Genomic DNA, 15,869 nt, shown 5'->3' with positions numbered 1-15,869 from the left:
CTACTTATTTATATCGGTTATATCACATGTTACGTTTTTTTTTCATTAGTTCCACAGGAGTACCCGAAGAAAATAATTCCTTCAGAGCTTATGTCATCTTTGGGGATGCTGTGTGGAGGGTCTTTTAATGGAAAGGAGGGAGAGAAAGTTCTGTGAAAAGAAAAAAATATATGGAGATTGGGTAGGATTCTGGGGTCAATCCAACTGCGGTCAAAAGGCCTCCTACAACCGGTATCTGCCGATCTGGCCCGCAAGCGCATCCGCTGCCAAGACCTAGGCAAAACTCAACCCTCTAACCCGGGCACCCCTGCTAAGTCACCAAACACAGCAAACCACTAGGGGTGACCTATCTAAAGGGTGTTGGTTATCCAATAAATGGTTCCCGGGTTGGCAGTACCCATGCAAGCCCCCAAAATTACATTAAATATAGTACGTACAGGAGGTATGTTTCTTGAAATTATATTTCTATTGTACACGGTGTCCGGAAACTAGTAGGTATGTGCAAACGGGAAACTGAGGAATCTAAATGACATGGTGGACCAATTTTTTTAGGAAACTTCAACAAACTATGTAGATCTTCTCACGTCTCTCACGTACCTCCACGCCACAACATCCTCGTCTTTGATTTCCCCGACAACTCAGACTACACTACACTACAGACGGTGTCTGTACCGGACGTGAAGTAGGAGAGACGGGGGACAGTTGTACCAATTTAAATTTTACCTTTCTCTGCGACTTAGGTGTTTAAGAAAAAAAAATTGAAAAACTTGTTGCATAAAGTCAATTTTGGACAATATTTCATTGTTGTCTCTAGGGGACGAAATGTTGACGTGATGTTTAAGGTTAAACGCAACGCTCGTTGTATTCTACGTGTTCACAGATGGCGTTAATTAATTAATTTGGTTTAAATACGCTTTTGCAAGGTATTGCTTTACAATATTAAGACAAATCATTTGTTTGCGCCCGTATATACGCAATATGAATATGAATCAATAGTTTTGTTCGTTTAAAGACTCAATTCTTTCGAGAAAGGCACCCAAATACAATATTTTACCGATGATTCAATCCAATATTGTATTTGTATGCCTTTCTCGATAGAATTGAGTTTTTATATGGACAAAACTATTTATTCATATTCATATTGCGTATATGAGGGCGCAAACATATAATTTGTCTTAATACTGTAAAGCAATACCTTGCAAAAGCGCATTTAAACAAAATTAATTAATTAACGCCATCTGTGAACACGTAGAATACAACGAGCGTTGCGTTTAACCTTAAAGATGTGAATAATTGTATGTTGAGGCCACAGTTACCTCAGAGCACCCTCCCCACTGCCAGTTCCTGGGAGCTTTCTTCCTGACGCGGTTATCACAGGAGCACTCGTTGAGCTCCCCGCGAGAGCAGGACCTGGTGATGGACCAAGCCACGGATGCTGACGAGATGGCGTACACGAAGGCCGCCTCGCGACTGTCTGCAAATAAAAATAATAATATGGTTATGTTAATTCAACTAACACACCCTCCCGCCCGATACATACTGATTTTTAAACGGTAGTATCATTTGAAAAAATTGCAACGTACAATGTTGTGCATTATTGTGTTATTTTTAGGGTGTCCCAACAAGAGCGCCGGATTTAAATTTAGCGCGATTTTTTAATTATAAAGTTGACAGTTCTAAAAATGTCATCTACCCTGCTTTTGGTACATTTGGAACGTGATTGGTTTATTTATGTTTGGAACGTTACATGAAGAACAACGTCTTCAAACGCGTTATTATTGCTGTCTCAGTTAATGTCACAATGAGGAAATCCATAATTGGTTTTATTTTACCATATAATACTTATGTACAAACTGATTAAATATAAACTGTCGATTTCCCGAAAATGAATAAATAAAAATAAATAAATAAAGAAAGTTTCACTGAAAAATTTCGGTATATTCTTCTTTCGGAAAATTGAATTGAATTGTCGTTTAATTTCAATAAATTGGACAGCAGGATGACTTGACACCATGCGTTTTTTTTTAAGTTCCATGTGCATGCCAATAAGGCATAAACAATTTAATGGTGAGCTTCGGACGGAGACCCAACATGCTTTCACCACAGTCGAATCACAGTTATTATGCGACGATCATAAATTTCATCAATAGTTAGCAAGGATTGTTTTGCGTATTTGTCTGATATTTTATTCCATAAATATTCGAAACATTTGTAATTTACAACGAAATAAAAAGGTTATCAATTTTCGAATAAATAGTGGGTTTAATTTTAAAAATAAACCTTTAAATCCTAATATGTAGTTACAGAGCTATCTGAACAGGCCGCTAAACGAGGAGTAAAATATTAACCCCTCCCGCTAATTTGTTCGCTTTTGGGAACAACTCATATGGTCTCACTGAAATCGTTGCGTCTCCCTTACTGTCGGGGTGAGAAATATGATCTAAACGGTGTTCGAAAGAGAAAATACCATGCTTTATATTCAAATGAAGAAATTAACCACAGAATAAAAAAATGTAAGGTTTAAAAAAAAAATTAAATTAATATTTATTATTTTCATATGAAACGACTAAAAGTGAGGTTACATTAATTTTTCCAATTTATATGTCTAATAAAGTATGGGTGTTTTATCAGTAATTTTAGTTAAAAAACAAATATAGTTATTTAAAAAAAATATACTCGTATATGCATTAAATTTTTTAATATTTCTACAATTATATGTTGATTTCCGATGAGAACATTTCAAAGCATATATCATTAACTTTAAAAAACAGATTCTAGTTTTCGGATACGTTTAGAAATAATCAATTTATTTGGATTTTATTGCAAAGCGGAAATACTCGGATCTTTCGACAGGATATACCAGAAGCCTGAGGCCATATTTTTTGGTATTTCATTCAAATCTTTTCAAAAAGGGTTTTTCAGTAAATATTTTTGGCGTTTTTAATGGATTTAATGCGACGAAAATGGGAAAACTAAGAGAAAAAAAGAGAGTGAAAAAAACATTTTTTTGGGGTTGAGGCTTTCATTGAAGTAGAAAAGTTACTAAAAGTGTCGGAGGCTCCATTTACTGATTAAAAAATAATTTGACAAACATTGTGGGTGCGAAAGGTCCAAGGCATTGAGATTCCAGTCCTAGCAATAATTTTGATTCGGACAACCGTGAAGGAAACTGACTAATTATAAAAATATAAAATCTTCGTCCTTTTTTTCACCGCCTTAATATGGGCAAGTTCCTAGTTCGAAAAAAACAAATTTTAATGAATGGAAGAAAATAAAGCTGAAAGTGATTCTCTTGTCTTGTAGGTAGATGGTTATAATTGCCTTCAGAGAAATATACGCCCAAACAATCAACGTAATTTGTGGTTACCTCTTCCCGAAGATTGCTTCGACCACAATTTCACATGTTTAAAAAATTTCGGAGATGAATTCCCATGAGTTTTAATTATCTGGGATATGTACCTTCTAAGAAATTCTACCAGTAATATTCGTTTATTGATTCTTCGATGAGCTGAGATGACGATCTACAAAAAACTGTCGACTTCGGGTGGGTAAGAGGTATCAAAAAATTGCAGAATTGGAAACATTAGAGCATTGAGGGAGACCAACGTTCAAAAATAGTTTAGTAGACATCCAAAGGACGAGCCAATCCGGTAATTTGTCAATAAACGAATCTGACAGTATACATGCAACTCGTAATATCACCATTCGTTCCTCGAAAATAAAATGTTTTTTACAATGGCGCGTAAATTGCTGGTTGCATAAAAAACTTAACTACATATCCCAAATCGGGACAACAAAAGTTCGGTATTGTTTCCAAAGTTTAATATTTTGTTACACTGTTTAGTTAGACACTTTTACTAATGTGTTGTAATATAGTACCTCACCCAAATTTTAGCGACGCTACGCCAGGCAATTTGTTTTTGTGTGTGTGTGTGTGTTATTTGTTTTAATTTCTGTGAATACCGCACAAGAGTCCCAACTGCTCCCAACAGTCTGGAGAGAGTGAAACTAGGGCATCCCCAATTGGGGTATTTTGTGAGGCTGAAGATTGTTGGGATTGATTGTTTATTGAAGAGCAGGAGATGGGGAAGAGGGAGATGGGGGATACCTGTCTATTCAGATCTGGTCCCTAAACACGGCTAAAGCCATTTCAAGCAAAGTTTCAATTCTGAATGGTGGTCTTACACCAGGTCGATAATGAGAGCATCTTCCACTCTGGAATGTGGCGCAAGTATAGAATATATTATTTTTATTGAATAAACTGTGAAATAACACAAATTAATCAAATAAAATTTACTTGCGCACGCCGGGATTTGAGCCCGCGACCTTCACCTTGCTATACCGTTCTAGGAAATTTTGGTATTTTCAAGCAAATTGTGGCATTGTTTTAGTATATTTTATCACTGTTCTAGCAAATTTTGGCATTGTGCTAGTACATTTTGGCATTGTTCTAGAAAATTTTGGCATTTTCCAGCAAAATGTAACATTGTTCAAGCACATTTGGCATATTTCTAGCAAATTTTGGCGTTTTTCAGCAAAATGTGACATTGCTCAAGCACATTTTGGCATTTTTCTAGCACATTTGGATTTGATATAGCTAATTCTGGCATTATTCTAGCACGTTTAGACACTGTTATAGCATATTTTACCATTTTTAGTGCACATAATCCGATGTCTATTCATAAACCTCACCTACTAAAAATGTGGTAGTTTCGTAGCAAAGTTTGTTCTGTCATCGAAATACTTTAAAGTTTTAATTGAATGCTAAGAGCTTCCTCACGTCAACGGTTAAGTTTTTTACCAGGGGGCCGAGGTTAAAAATCGAGTTCAAAGTATGTTGCTACTTAACCAACCGTTTGCTGACGATTCCACTTTTCTCAGAAGCTGTTAACTTTAACTGTTAAGTGACGCGCGCTGATACACTCAGAGTTCGGAGCAAATTGTTTATAATGACCGTCAGTGAGTTAAGATTTAACTTTTGTTTATTTTTGCTACCCCGCCCCGTCTAGAGTAAGGCCCGCTTGTTTCATCGATGGTATAGTAAAAGAATATGGTAACTATTCCAGAGTTGTCAAAATGAGTTGTTTGAACGAAAATACTCATCTCCTGAAACTCAGAATTCAAAATTTCAAAGCATTATAATCGAAACGAAGTAAAAATCATGTTTTTTCTACGATACTTCTAATTTCATAGTACATGTCTTTAAAAATATTTTTGTTTAGATTTGACTGAGGATTAAACCTTCCTACCTAGGAACTCGAGTCGACTACTCTAAAACGACATTTATTGCGTAGATGAATTGCAGATATATGTTGCAAATGCGAATGTAGCAAGTCGGGGACGCCCGCGGAAGACATGCCACGGCCAAGTGAATCAGATACTTGAGTCGGGCCATGTCAAGAGTCAGAATAATAGAAGAGTATGTATGGGACGATGTATGAATGTGAATGAGGCAAGGAGTGTGTGTGTTAGTTTAGTTAATTTCAGTGTGCATGATTGCTACCACATTGATAGATGCATTTTCAATGCATTTTCATCGACAACGAGTCTATTTGCTGAGTTTCAACAAATTCAATGGATCTCGGAAGTGGGTTAATTTCCGCTTTCAAGATTTAAGGAAAACGAAAGCTAAATTCAAATAAAGGTTTAATTAGGTTCCATGATAACTCAACACAGTGAAAATTCAAAACACTTTAAAAAAGTGATATAAAGTCATTAGAAACGATGAAAAAAAAAATAACCTAACCCAACCTACTTAACCCAGTTAATAAAGTTTTTGTTTCATCACTTTCCATGAATTTATATAACTTTTTAAAAATGTGATGAATTATCATTGTGATGATTTATCCGGTCATCGTTTAATTATTGAAGACAATATTGGCGATTCTTGAAACAGAAAAATCAAAAAAGAAACGGCCGCCTCTAGGACTTGAATTTAGGAACCTCGCCTTGCCGAGCAACAATTGCTTGCTTTGCTTTCGTTTAAGAATCGCTAAATTTTGAGATTTTACTCATTAAGTTATTGTTAAAATTAAAAAGATGTATTTTAAAAATATTAAGTTTTGACTAATTCTTCTTCCTCTAACGCCCTCTCGTAATGGAGGGTGGCCATAATTAGGTAAATATTTACCGTGTCTTCCATCAAACTTATTTAGGTATATCAGTGAGGTAATCTTGCATTTGTCGCTCCTCAGAATTTATTTTTATTTATTTATTATTTATTAACGCCGATTATAGCGGCTTTTACAAAAAAATAACATTTGTTTTACATATTAATACAGAATATACATAGATAAAAAAAAATATAAATATAAAATACATAAAAGAGAACAATAGAAATAGTTATTATAAATACAATACAACAATATATATATATAGAATGTGATCAGTGGAGTTCTTTTTTTATACCAAGCACTTTTTCGGTTTGTTCATTCGAAGAACTTCAAAGTTAGTTATCTCATCCGTCCCGGTTATATAGAATATTTAGACGAATCTTAACGACGTAAGTGAAACAGCCGTGCACAAAATTATGCGACGCACGGCCCTGGTGTATTGGAATCAAACCTCTAAAATAAAGTGGATACCATAACGACATAAGTGATGAAGTCGTGTAAAACAATATTCGGCGCGCGGCCCGGCATAATGGATGGACCTACGGTTGACTTTTCCCTAGCAGGCCTAGAAAATCGATCATTCCGTAGGGCGTATTTTAATAACAGCACTGTTGGTCATGGCCCAAAAAACATTCCCCCGCCTTTTTGAATGGTGAGCTTCTGAAAACAGTAGAAACCACAAAATATCTAGGACATGTCATCGACAATAAGCTAACGGATGATGAAGATATTGACAGTGTGATGAACTTGCCCTGGGATAATTTTTTTTCCGTTTATTGTAGGAATTAATGAATTCTGGTTTCATTAATCAAAACGTGATCAGAGGTGACATCTAGTTAAAATACTAGGAAATGGAGGGGACCGGGGCGTGTCGTTTTTTTTTATCTACGCCAAAGGATGAAATGCAACCAATCGGAGGGATTGAGGAAATTTCGAAGTAGGCAGGCAACACCTACCTTATTGATTTATTATCATAAGAAAGAATTTTTGAGTTGATTTCACGAAATAGTGACTTTACCAGATGTTGGAGTTAAAACTATTTTAAAACAAGTGCTTGAATTTATGATGCTAGCAAAAAACTAGGAACATGCACTGCGTTTAGCAGAGTTATTTGTGTTTTGAAGTTAGGGTATTTAAATTAAATAAAATCACTTATCCCGGGGATTGAGAAAAGAGTTTACTTAAATATACGTAGTATGTATAGATGTAATAATATGTTGAAATCTTGAACGGAAGAATTCGTGACAATATGTAATGGTTGGAGTCCGGATCCTTTAACAAAAGAGGTCATAAATTATGAGACTTGACCATTTCCAAACAAAAAAGGGATGACGAGCAGTTATTTTTAACACGTTAGATTATTGAACAATAGGCATCAGTTATTATGGTTATTATGCATTAGGTATTTTTTGTAATTTAATATAATTTAATAATTCTTCAGTAGTTATTATTTAACGTCTAAAATTCATAAAATATAAACCATTGTATTTATGCGATGTCTAATATGATATGAGCAATCGGTTCAGGAAGCCGGCGAACGGTTAATTATATGCTTTAGCATCTGTTATTTAACAATATTTTCTCGTATTCTCCTTGGAAATTCAATATATTTGATATTACCAAACTTATTCACGGAATTAACGCAGCGGATAAAAGGTAGTCGCCGAGAGAACACATCTGTTTGGCTTCCCTATTCTTTCAATTGAGATTTTCATTCACATAAGTTTGGCTTGGGACGAAGTGTGCGACTTTTCCGTGGGCTATCCTATCTTACCAAAGCGACAAAAGCGAAGGAATCGAAATTGGTAATTGGCTTGCCTAATAGGGACTTTTTTAGTGTTAGCAAAGTCGGAACCCTGGATACCGGAAGAGCGTCTATTCCAGTAGGGCGGCGCCGGCTTTTTCCCGCGTCTTTGATGTGGTTGAGTTATCCCGTTAAAGCATCGGTTTCTGTCGAAGTTGTTGGAGGACCAGCCTAAGATGGTTACCCTGGATATCCCTGTTTCGAGTATTTTCAGCTGGTGAGAGGACGCTTTCACGGAGTTCCAATCGAAGGGAACGAAGATTGCTAATGGGCTTTGCTACTTGAGTTAGCTTGGTAGACGAAGGAACAAAGCGGATAATGGCTATGCTATCCTTTTCTGACGTATGGGGGAGATTTTCTCGTTGGCAAAACGAAGGGATCGTGACGAATATGAAGTTGTTTCGACGATTTTCCGACAGCCTTCCTGTCACATCCAACAAATATTTACCCCACTATAGGAGGAGAAGTCATCTAGAATTAGGTTGGGAATTGACTCTGACTGAAACCGTTTGAGGTGACGGAGATTGTATAATTTCAGATTCACGACCTGATGATTCATATATCCCTGATCTTTATCGCCGGAAGTCGAGGATACCATTTTCTACCATTCTACGATATTTGAAGCGAACGGAAGGTAACAAACGATAGAGCAAGTGACCATGACTTGAAAGTGGAGTAAGATCTCCCATCCCGGAAACATTCGTTATGTCGGATGGATGCCTTCATCCAAATTAAATATTGATATGACTATTGTGAGTGTGGACGAAAGACTTGAAGTATGTTCTGTATTGCACATAAGATAAATATGTGTCATTACCTCTACTGGAACGAGAAGCTGTATAGCCTGGAGCCAGGAGCTATTTGGAGTAACGTGACTGCAAAGGCGAAGGCGAACAAACTGAAGCTGAATCTAACTTATTCTTACAAGCGTAAACCAGAGGGGTGTTCACGGGACTCCCGAGCTCCTGACGTTGCTGATGCAAACCACTTCAGTATATGATTATGTTTGAGGTTAGTGGAGTGGACTCCTAACTTTCGGCATGCTGGCAGAGCTTATCTCATCATTGATTTGGGGGAGGTTGACGCGACCTAAACCTCGCGCCACCCACGTACCTCAAATGGTTCCTGACATCAGGCTATCATGCCCACCGAACCGGAGCAGCTCCTTGTACCTAACGGTATAAGATGAATCTTCACCAATCATCATCATCATCAACATCATCATAATCATTTACCACCAAGGACCTACATATCAGAATTCAAAGGAATCCCACCTTCATCGCCCTCCGGCAGGAGGCAAAACATGTCATTATTTCACCTGTCGTTGCGCGATATTCAATTAATTTCTGGAGGAGTTGGGGTTGGACCGTGAACTTGGCTGCTCTCGAGCTGGCCACGTTAACAGGTGGGATTTGGACGGAGACCAACTGAAAGCAACACATGTTTTGTCTCTAGCAATTCCTAAAAATACCTACTCGTAGAAATAACTCACAAAATTAACAATCCATAGTCAAATCATCAAATCAAATCGGCTTAATCCACGAGTGAAAAAGACGCTTTTCATAGCTTTTTGCACCACCCTGTACACATGCGAGCTCTGGGCGAACTTGTGTAACAATGGAAAAGCTTCGAGTGTAATACAATAACGCATACCGATTGATGTTCGGAATTTCCAGGCACTGCAGTGCCTCCTCAACGTTTACAGAAGGGCGAGTTCCAGGATTTATAGCTCTATTAAGAACCAGGATTGCAAGACCGTGGGAAGGATAAGCCATTCCACAAATATTCTCATCATAGAATCCCGTCTGACTTCAGGATCGAGCATTGAAGACCATTGGAGAAAGACACTTGCTCCCACAATCATAGATCTGATGGATTCCTGTGCTTCTTTGCTTTGATCTATTTTAATTTTAATTTTTAATGTATTTTTTAGTTTCAATTTACCATTATTTATAAAATACCTATGATGTAAATATTAATTAGATTAAGCATTAGATTCCAATAAATCTGCTGGACCGGATGGTTTTCCTCCAATATATTTAAAATATTGTATTAACAGTTTGACTTCACCTTTATTGATGTTATTTAATAAGTCTTTGTCATCGGGGTGTTTTCCGGATCAGTGGAAAAAAGATTTTTAATGCCTATTCACAAAAAGGGTGATAAAAGCGATGTTTCAAACTACAGACCAATATGTATATTGTCCGCTATTCCCAAACTCTTTGAATCGTTAGTCCTAGATGTCATTTCAAAACAAATCAATAATATTATCGTACCCAATCAGCACGACTTTATCACAGGTAGAAACACTTTAAGTAACTTAATCATTTATCAAAATTATATAACTGATTCCCTTGTTCTCAAGCATCAGGTGGATTCGATATACACTGATTTTTCCAAAGCTTTTGATAAGGTTAGGAGACATATTCTTGTAAACAAACTAAGTCTTTTGGGCATTAAAGGAACCTTATTGATCTGGATCAACAGCTATCTCAGTAAAAGAAAGCTTTGCGTTAAAATAAATTCTGTAGAATCTTACATCTTCGAAGCCACAAGTGGGGTTCCCCAAGGATCTCACCTCGGACCAATTCTGTTTTTATTATTTATAAATGACATTGTTAGTGTATTTAAAGATGTACAAGTTCTGCTCTTCGCTGATGATTTGAAAATATATAGAATGATACGTAGTATAGAGGATTGCCATATTTTACAATCTAATTTGGATAAATTGTATCATTGGTGTGTGATCAACTCATTATTTCTTAATATTCAAAAGTGCCAAGTTATTCGTTTTCGTTAAATCCAAAGTCATGTTACTTATGAATACTCTTTAATTGACATCAGTCGCTCAGATCAGGGACTTAGGTGTTATATTTGATGAAAAGTTAACATTCACTCTGCATGTAAATGATATAACAAAGAGAGCTATAAAAATGCTTGGTTTCATATGCAGAACGGCTAGTGATTTCAAGTCACTTGAATGTTTGAAAACATTGTACACTTCTTTAGTAAGAAGCCAGGTAGAGTATAATTCGCCTATTTGGTCCCCATTGTATAAAACGCATTCTGACAATATTGAAAGGGTACAGCACAAATTTCTAAGATCTATTAACTTTAAACTGAATATTCCAATTCAAAATATTAACTATTTTCTTTTGATGAAAAAACTTAACTTAATAACGCTATCAGATAGGCGGATCATCTCTGACCTTGTACTTTTAAATAAAATTATTAATAATTCCATTGACAACCCTGAAATTCTCGCCAAAATAAAATTTTACGTACCGACTGGAAATACGAGGCAAAGTGCTACATTTTTCTGTTACAATTTTAAAACCAACTATGAAGCTCATACACCTATAAATAGACTACATCATTTTGGCAATAAATTTGGGAATATTGTAGACATGCTTAAAGATTCCGTATTAGTTATAAAACGAAATCTTTTTAATCATTTTACTGAGATGTATGAATTCACAACTCTGTAGTGAATACACTTTTGTTTTTATATGTATATGTTCCTTAATACATATTTAGCTTTCCGTAATCCACACTATTAATTTGAATTTACCTTAATTTAATCAAAAATCATAATTTATTGTAAACTATGTAACACAACTGTATTACTTGTTAACTACTTTTGTAAAAGCCCATTAGGGCGTAAATAAATAAATAAATAAATAAATATGTACTCATACTCTCAATCCTGGAATTAAGAATGGTTATTATTATTATTTTTAATCATTTTTGATGAACTTATTAACAAAATCTCAAATGTTTCTAAAGGAATTTTGTATTTTAAAAACGTTTTATAAAATTTTCAAACCGTTTTACAAAAAATATTTTAATGGTGAGGTCCTGTTTTTATTAATCTTAAATATAAATAACTTACATCCGTAGGGATCCCTCTAGAAACATTTGAGATTTTAGTAATACGTTCGTCAGAAATAATTCATAAATATATACGGGTTTCTATTGTCCGTATCTTTCTTCGTTTAGTGTTCTGGTTTTCATGTACAAAATAACAGGCGAAACATAACAACTACTGTTAACTAACCCTTCTGATTCTTAATTAAAATATGTTGTTTTAGTTACCTACAAAAGAGCGACCATTTCAATGCAAACCCTTACTTCTTGAGAAGGATCTCAGATGTTTTTTATACTTTACAACTACAAGAGTTCACCACTTTAGTTATACTACTAATGAAACGATCGGCCCTAAGAGCTAAGAGTGGAAGTGAAGGCATTAGGTTGTTGCCCCGCGGAGAATGGGTTACTCTCTGGGTCGGATTAGTATTAACAATCAATATTTTTTAAAAACACGTCAAAAATCATACAGGAATTGATGATTTTCCAAAATATCCATGTTCCGCCTAATTTATTTACTAGTAGCTTTTTGAAAAGTTCCATGATACCTCAACACAATGACAATTCAACACACCCTTATACATTTATTTATTCATTGGAAAATTTTTGTAGCGCCTCTTTTGTGAGATATCACCTCAGGGGCGCTTTACAGTTGATGCAGGTATTAAAAAAAATATTTATATTACAAAAATAAAGTTAAGTTAAGTAAAATGAAGTACAGGAACAGGTGACACGGAGATACAAGATGGAGACTCTGCAGCAAGAATCCTAGGTGGTGAAGAAACTGGACCAGCTGCTGCAGCGAAAGAGTCCACCGCGTCCATCAACAGTGCCAGCACGAGGTTCGTTATCCGTCCAGGTATGTGTCTGCTGGTAATAAAGCGCTGACACAATATTCTCTCACAGATACTAGACCTTGGCAGCACCGCTGTGACGTTCGACGAAGATAGAATGTGATATAAAGTCATTAAGATGAAAAAATCTAACCTGTAAATCTAACCTACGTAATCAATCAAATCAAGTTTTTGTTTCATCACTTTTCATGACTATATATGAGTTTTTAAGAGTGTGTTGAATTTTCATTTTGATGAGTTATCCGGTCATCCTTAAATACCTATATAACCTATACATTTTGTTCAAAGAAACGTCACTATCTCAAATTTATAGATGGAAGAAATGAAAAACGGTCGAGTTTAAATAAGACTTCGCTATGAATAGTAAAAAAATTAGCCATGTCACCTTAGTAAAGTTTACCAGGATTGTCACTTGGTGTTGTTCTTTTTCCTGGTCCCACAACGTGGTTGTCAACTCCCTAGTTATCTGATCCTGCTTCTCGTCAATGTGGGTCATTGCCACCATAGATTAGGTACCCATTTTTTCTATATCGTCTACACATTTCCTACATTTAATTGCTTTCCACCCTCAGCAGTTCCAAATGCCTCCATGGGAGGGAACATGAATTTGATTTACCGTTGGTCAATAAGGGTGCTCCATTTTTTCTGGCAATACCTCGGAGGCAATCATTATTTAGAAAGGAGTCCTATTTTCAACAACCAGTGGAATTCCTCATTACGTATGAATTTTAGACGCACACAACATGTAAAGACTCTGAATTCGAGTCTAGTGTAACCTTGGGATATGCTCTTATGTTATAATTAGGTGTATCTTTGACTATTTTATTACTTCTACTTACTGACTGTCATGACGCCCCCAAAAACATCGGTGGAGTTCTCCACCGTACTGCAGTTCCACCGGCTGTGGCGGAACTGATGTTGGCACTCTTCGATGCCGATCCTGGCTCCTTGGGCGAGGCTCTGCAATAAAAAGGACACAATGGGAATTAAAATATATATATAACTTCATTTAGGGCACATGTCAGCTTTGCTGATGCCGTGTGGAGGGAATTATTGATAATAATAATTGGATACCAATGTTCAATATCACAATTTTTACGAAAAAAACAATCGAAGATCGTTATTGAAAGGAAGAAATAATACTTGCTCGTAAAAGACCCGTATTTTGGGGGGGAAGAAACTCAGAAGCTAACAAAGTTATTAAAATACCATTGAAATACAAGCACATAAACAAAATCAAAATAAATATCAATGTGCACTAGTAAAGATTATTTATAAAATATTTGAATATTGGATAAGTACAAAGAACAAAAACAAAACGGAGATAATGATAAAATTATAAAAATTACGAAGAAAGCCTAAATATAAACCCAACACAACATCATAAAGATCTCCTCGGAACAGGCATCCCTAGTTAGGAGGACTTTGAATATTTAAAAAGGCTGTTTTGCTGTACTTAAAATAGTAACTGTTAAAAGATAATGTCAACCGTATACGAACATGTTGCATAAATGGGCCCGCGTTTGTCGTATCTCTGACATATTTCCAGGTGCCAAAGGAAACAACTTCTAAGAAATCCCTCCGATCGAAATATCGGTAGAATAAACACAGCATTCCGACTTTACGTACATGCTCTACAAACTATAATCCGTCCGTAAGAATAAGGGCAAATCATAAAACGAACTGTCAGTTTTTGCATAGTTATTTTTTATCAAAGACTGAGACCATAACATTAAAACATAAACATAAACCAATTTATTTACTTGTCAATTTAGTAGATTCCTATGTTACTATGATAATAAGTGTTCTTTTGTTTTCTGTTATCATTATTTCACTTCAAATTTTCTAACTCTACAATATACAACTTGTGACCGAAGCGTTCTTGTGTTTTAGAAATATAAAAGGAATTGAACTGGAAATTAAAAGAGATTGAGTTCTATATTTAAAATATGTATTTCAAAATTATGTCAGACATTCATGGTTAGCAGCAAGTGAAAGGATAAATTCACAAAATTGTACGTTCAAGACTTTAGTGATACCACTATTCAATTCTAGTGGATGAAAACAATTTACAATCTGTTTGTTTCGATGTCACAACCGGAGAGTTTTCGACAGAGCGAAAATAATGTTTGTTCTAATGTTGGAACCAACGTTAATTTAATGCAAGGTTAGCAATGCATAACGACTGAGTAAAGGAATGCAGTGGAAATGGATTTTAGCACTCAGAGCAACGTATTTATACTTCCAATCGTAAATTTTGAAGTGGGTAACGTAAAATCGACGATCGGCAAGCAATACAAATTTTTAATGTTATCACAGGTTTATCTAAATCTAAAATCTTTAATGATTTGAGATTTTCACGGCCAAAAGCATTATCCTAATTTATTTTTGAGGTATTCAGGGCATAAGGAGGAGATGCAATCCGGTAAGATACAAAAATAGTACGGTAAGACGCTGCAGAATTACTGACAATTTAAAATCGCTTTATCTTCAATATCTAAACAAACGGGGTTTGAAATTATGGAAAAGAAATTAGGTCACTACCAAAATAGTGGCTTAAATGCGTTAGGGCCTTATTTTATTGTCAACCTTGTTTGTTTTGTTTCTTATAGAATAATTTATAATAATTCGGAAGCCACCTATAGTCTGGAGCCCAAAATACCGGATAAATCTACTTGATTTTGTCCACGTACGCGAAACTAGACAAATATGTCCTATTTTTTTTTATGTTCCACATACATTGACTTTTCTGCAAGTCTAAGATGAATATTTTTAAAAAAACCAAAGGTTCAGGCAAAAGTTCTAGGTTCAATTTCTAGACGCGACTGTATCTTTTTCTATTTCAAATTTTCGTTTGAGCATCACTAATATCGTCTTTAATGATGAAATATTAAAATTTGAGGTTTTACTCATAAGTTATTCCAAAAAGTAAATATATATATAGATAAGACACTATCTACATTGCATTTTAGTACGAGTTGAATCTGGGGATCATACATAAAGATATCAGCCAGTAAAAATATACGTGAAGTAAATGTTGTTATTTGAAGTATGATACAGTTAAATGTGACTGAAGGAAATAGCGTACGATTAGCTCAGTGGTAGAGCAGCGCCCCGGCAAGGCCCAATGTTCTAGGTTAAATTCATAAATGCGTACCGTATCTTTTCTGATTTTTCTGTTGCGAATTTTCGTTTGAGAATCTTTAACATTGTCTTCATTGATTAAATATA

The 15,869-nt window shown here is 35.4% G+C and overlaps 1 protein-coding gene across 1 annotated transcript in view; it reads right to left on the bottom strand.

The window, feature by feature from the left end:
* The window catches only part of LOC149412001 (protein Wnt-4-like), a 202,334-nt gene that overhangs the window by 5,736 nt on the left and 180,729 nt on the right, over window positions 1-15,869 (bottom strand). Inside the window, exons 3-4 of the mRNA XM_089646517.1 lie at window positions 13,478-13,598; window positions 1,317-1,474 (exon numbers count right to left, since the gene is read on the bottom strand). Of these exons, the coding sequence (XP_089502643.1) occupies window positions 1,317-1,474; window positions 13,478-13,598 (279 nt within the window). The remainder of the gene's footprint in view (window positions 1-1,316; window positions 1,475-13,477; window positions 13,599-15,869) is intronic.

The sequence above is a fragment of the Hesperophylax consimilis genome, chromosome 24, assembly GCF_061612785.1.
Source record: "Hesperophylax consimilis isolate HC1 chromosome 24, BYU_Hcon_1.0, whole genome shotgun sequence".
In the NCBI taxonomy this organism is placed as follows: Eukaryota; Metazoa; Arthropoda; class Insecta; order Trichoptera; family Limnephilidae; genus Hesperophylax; species Hesperophylax consimilis.
Note: the sequence above shows the minus strand (reverse complement) of the source record. Positions and strands in the feature narration are given on the sequence as shown.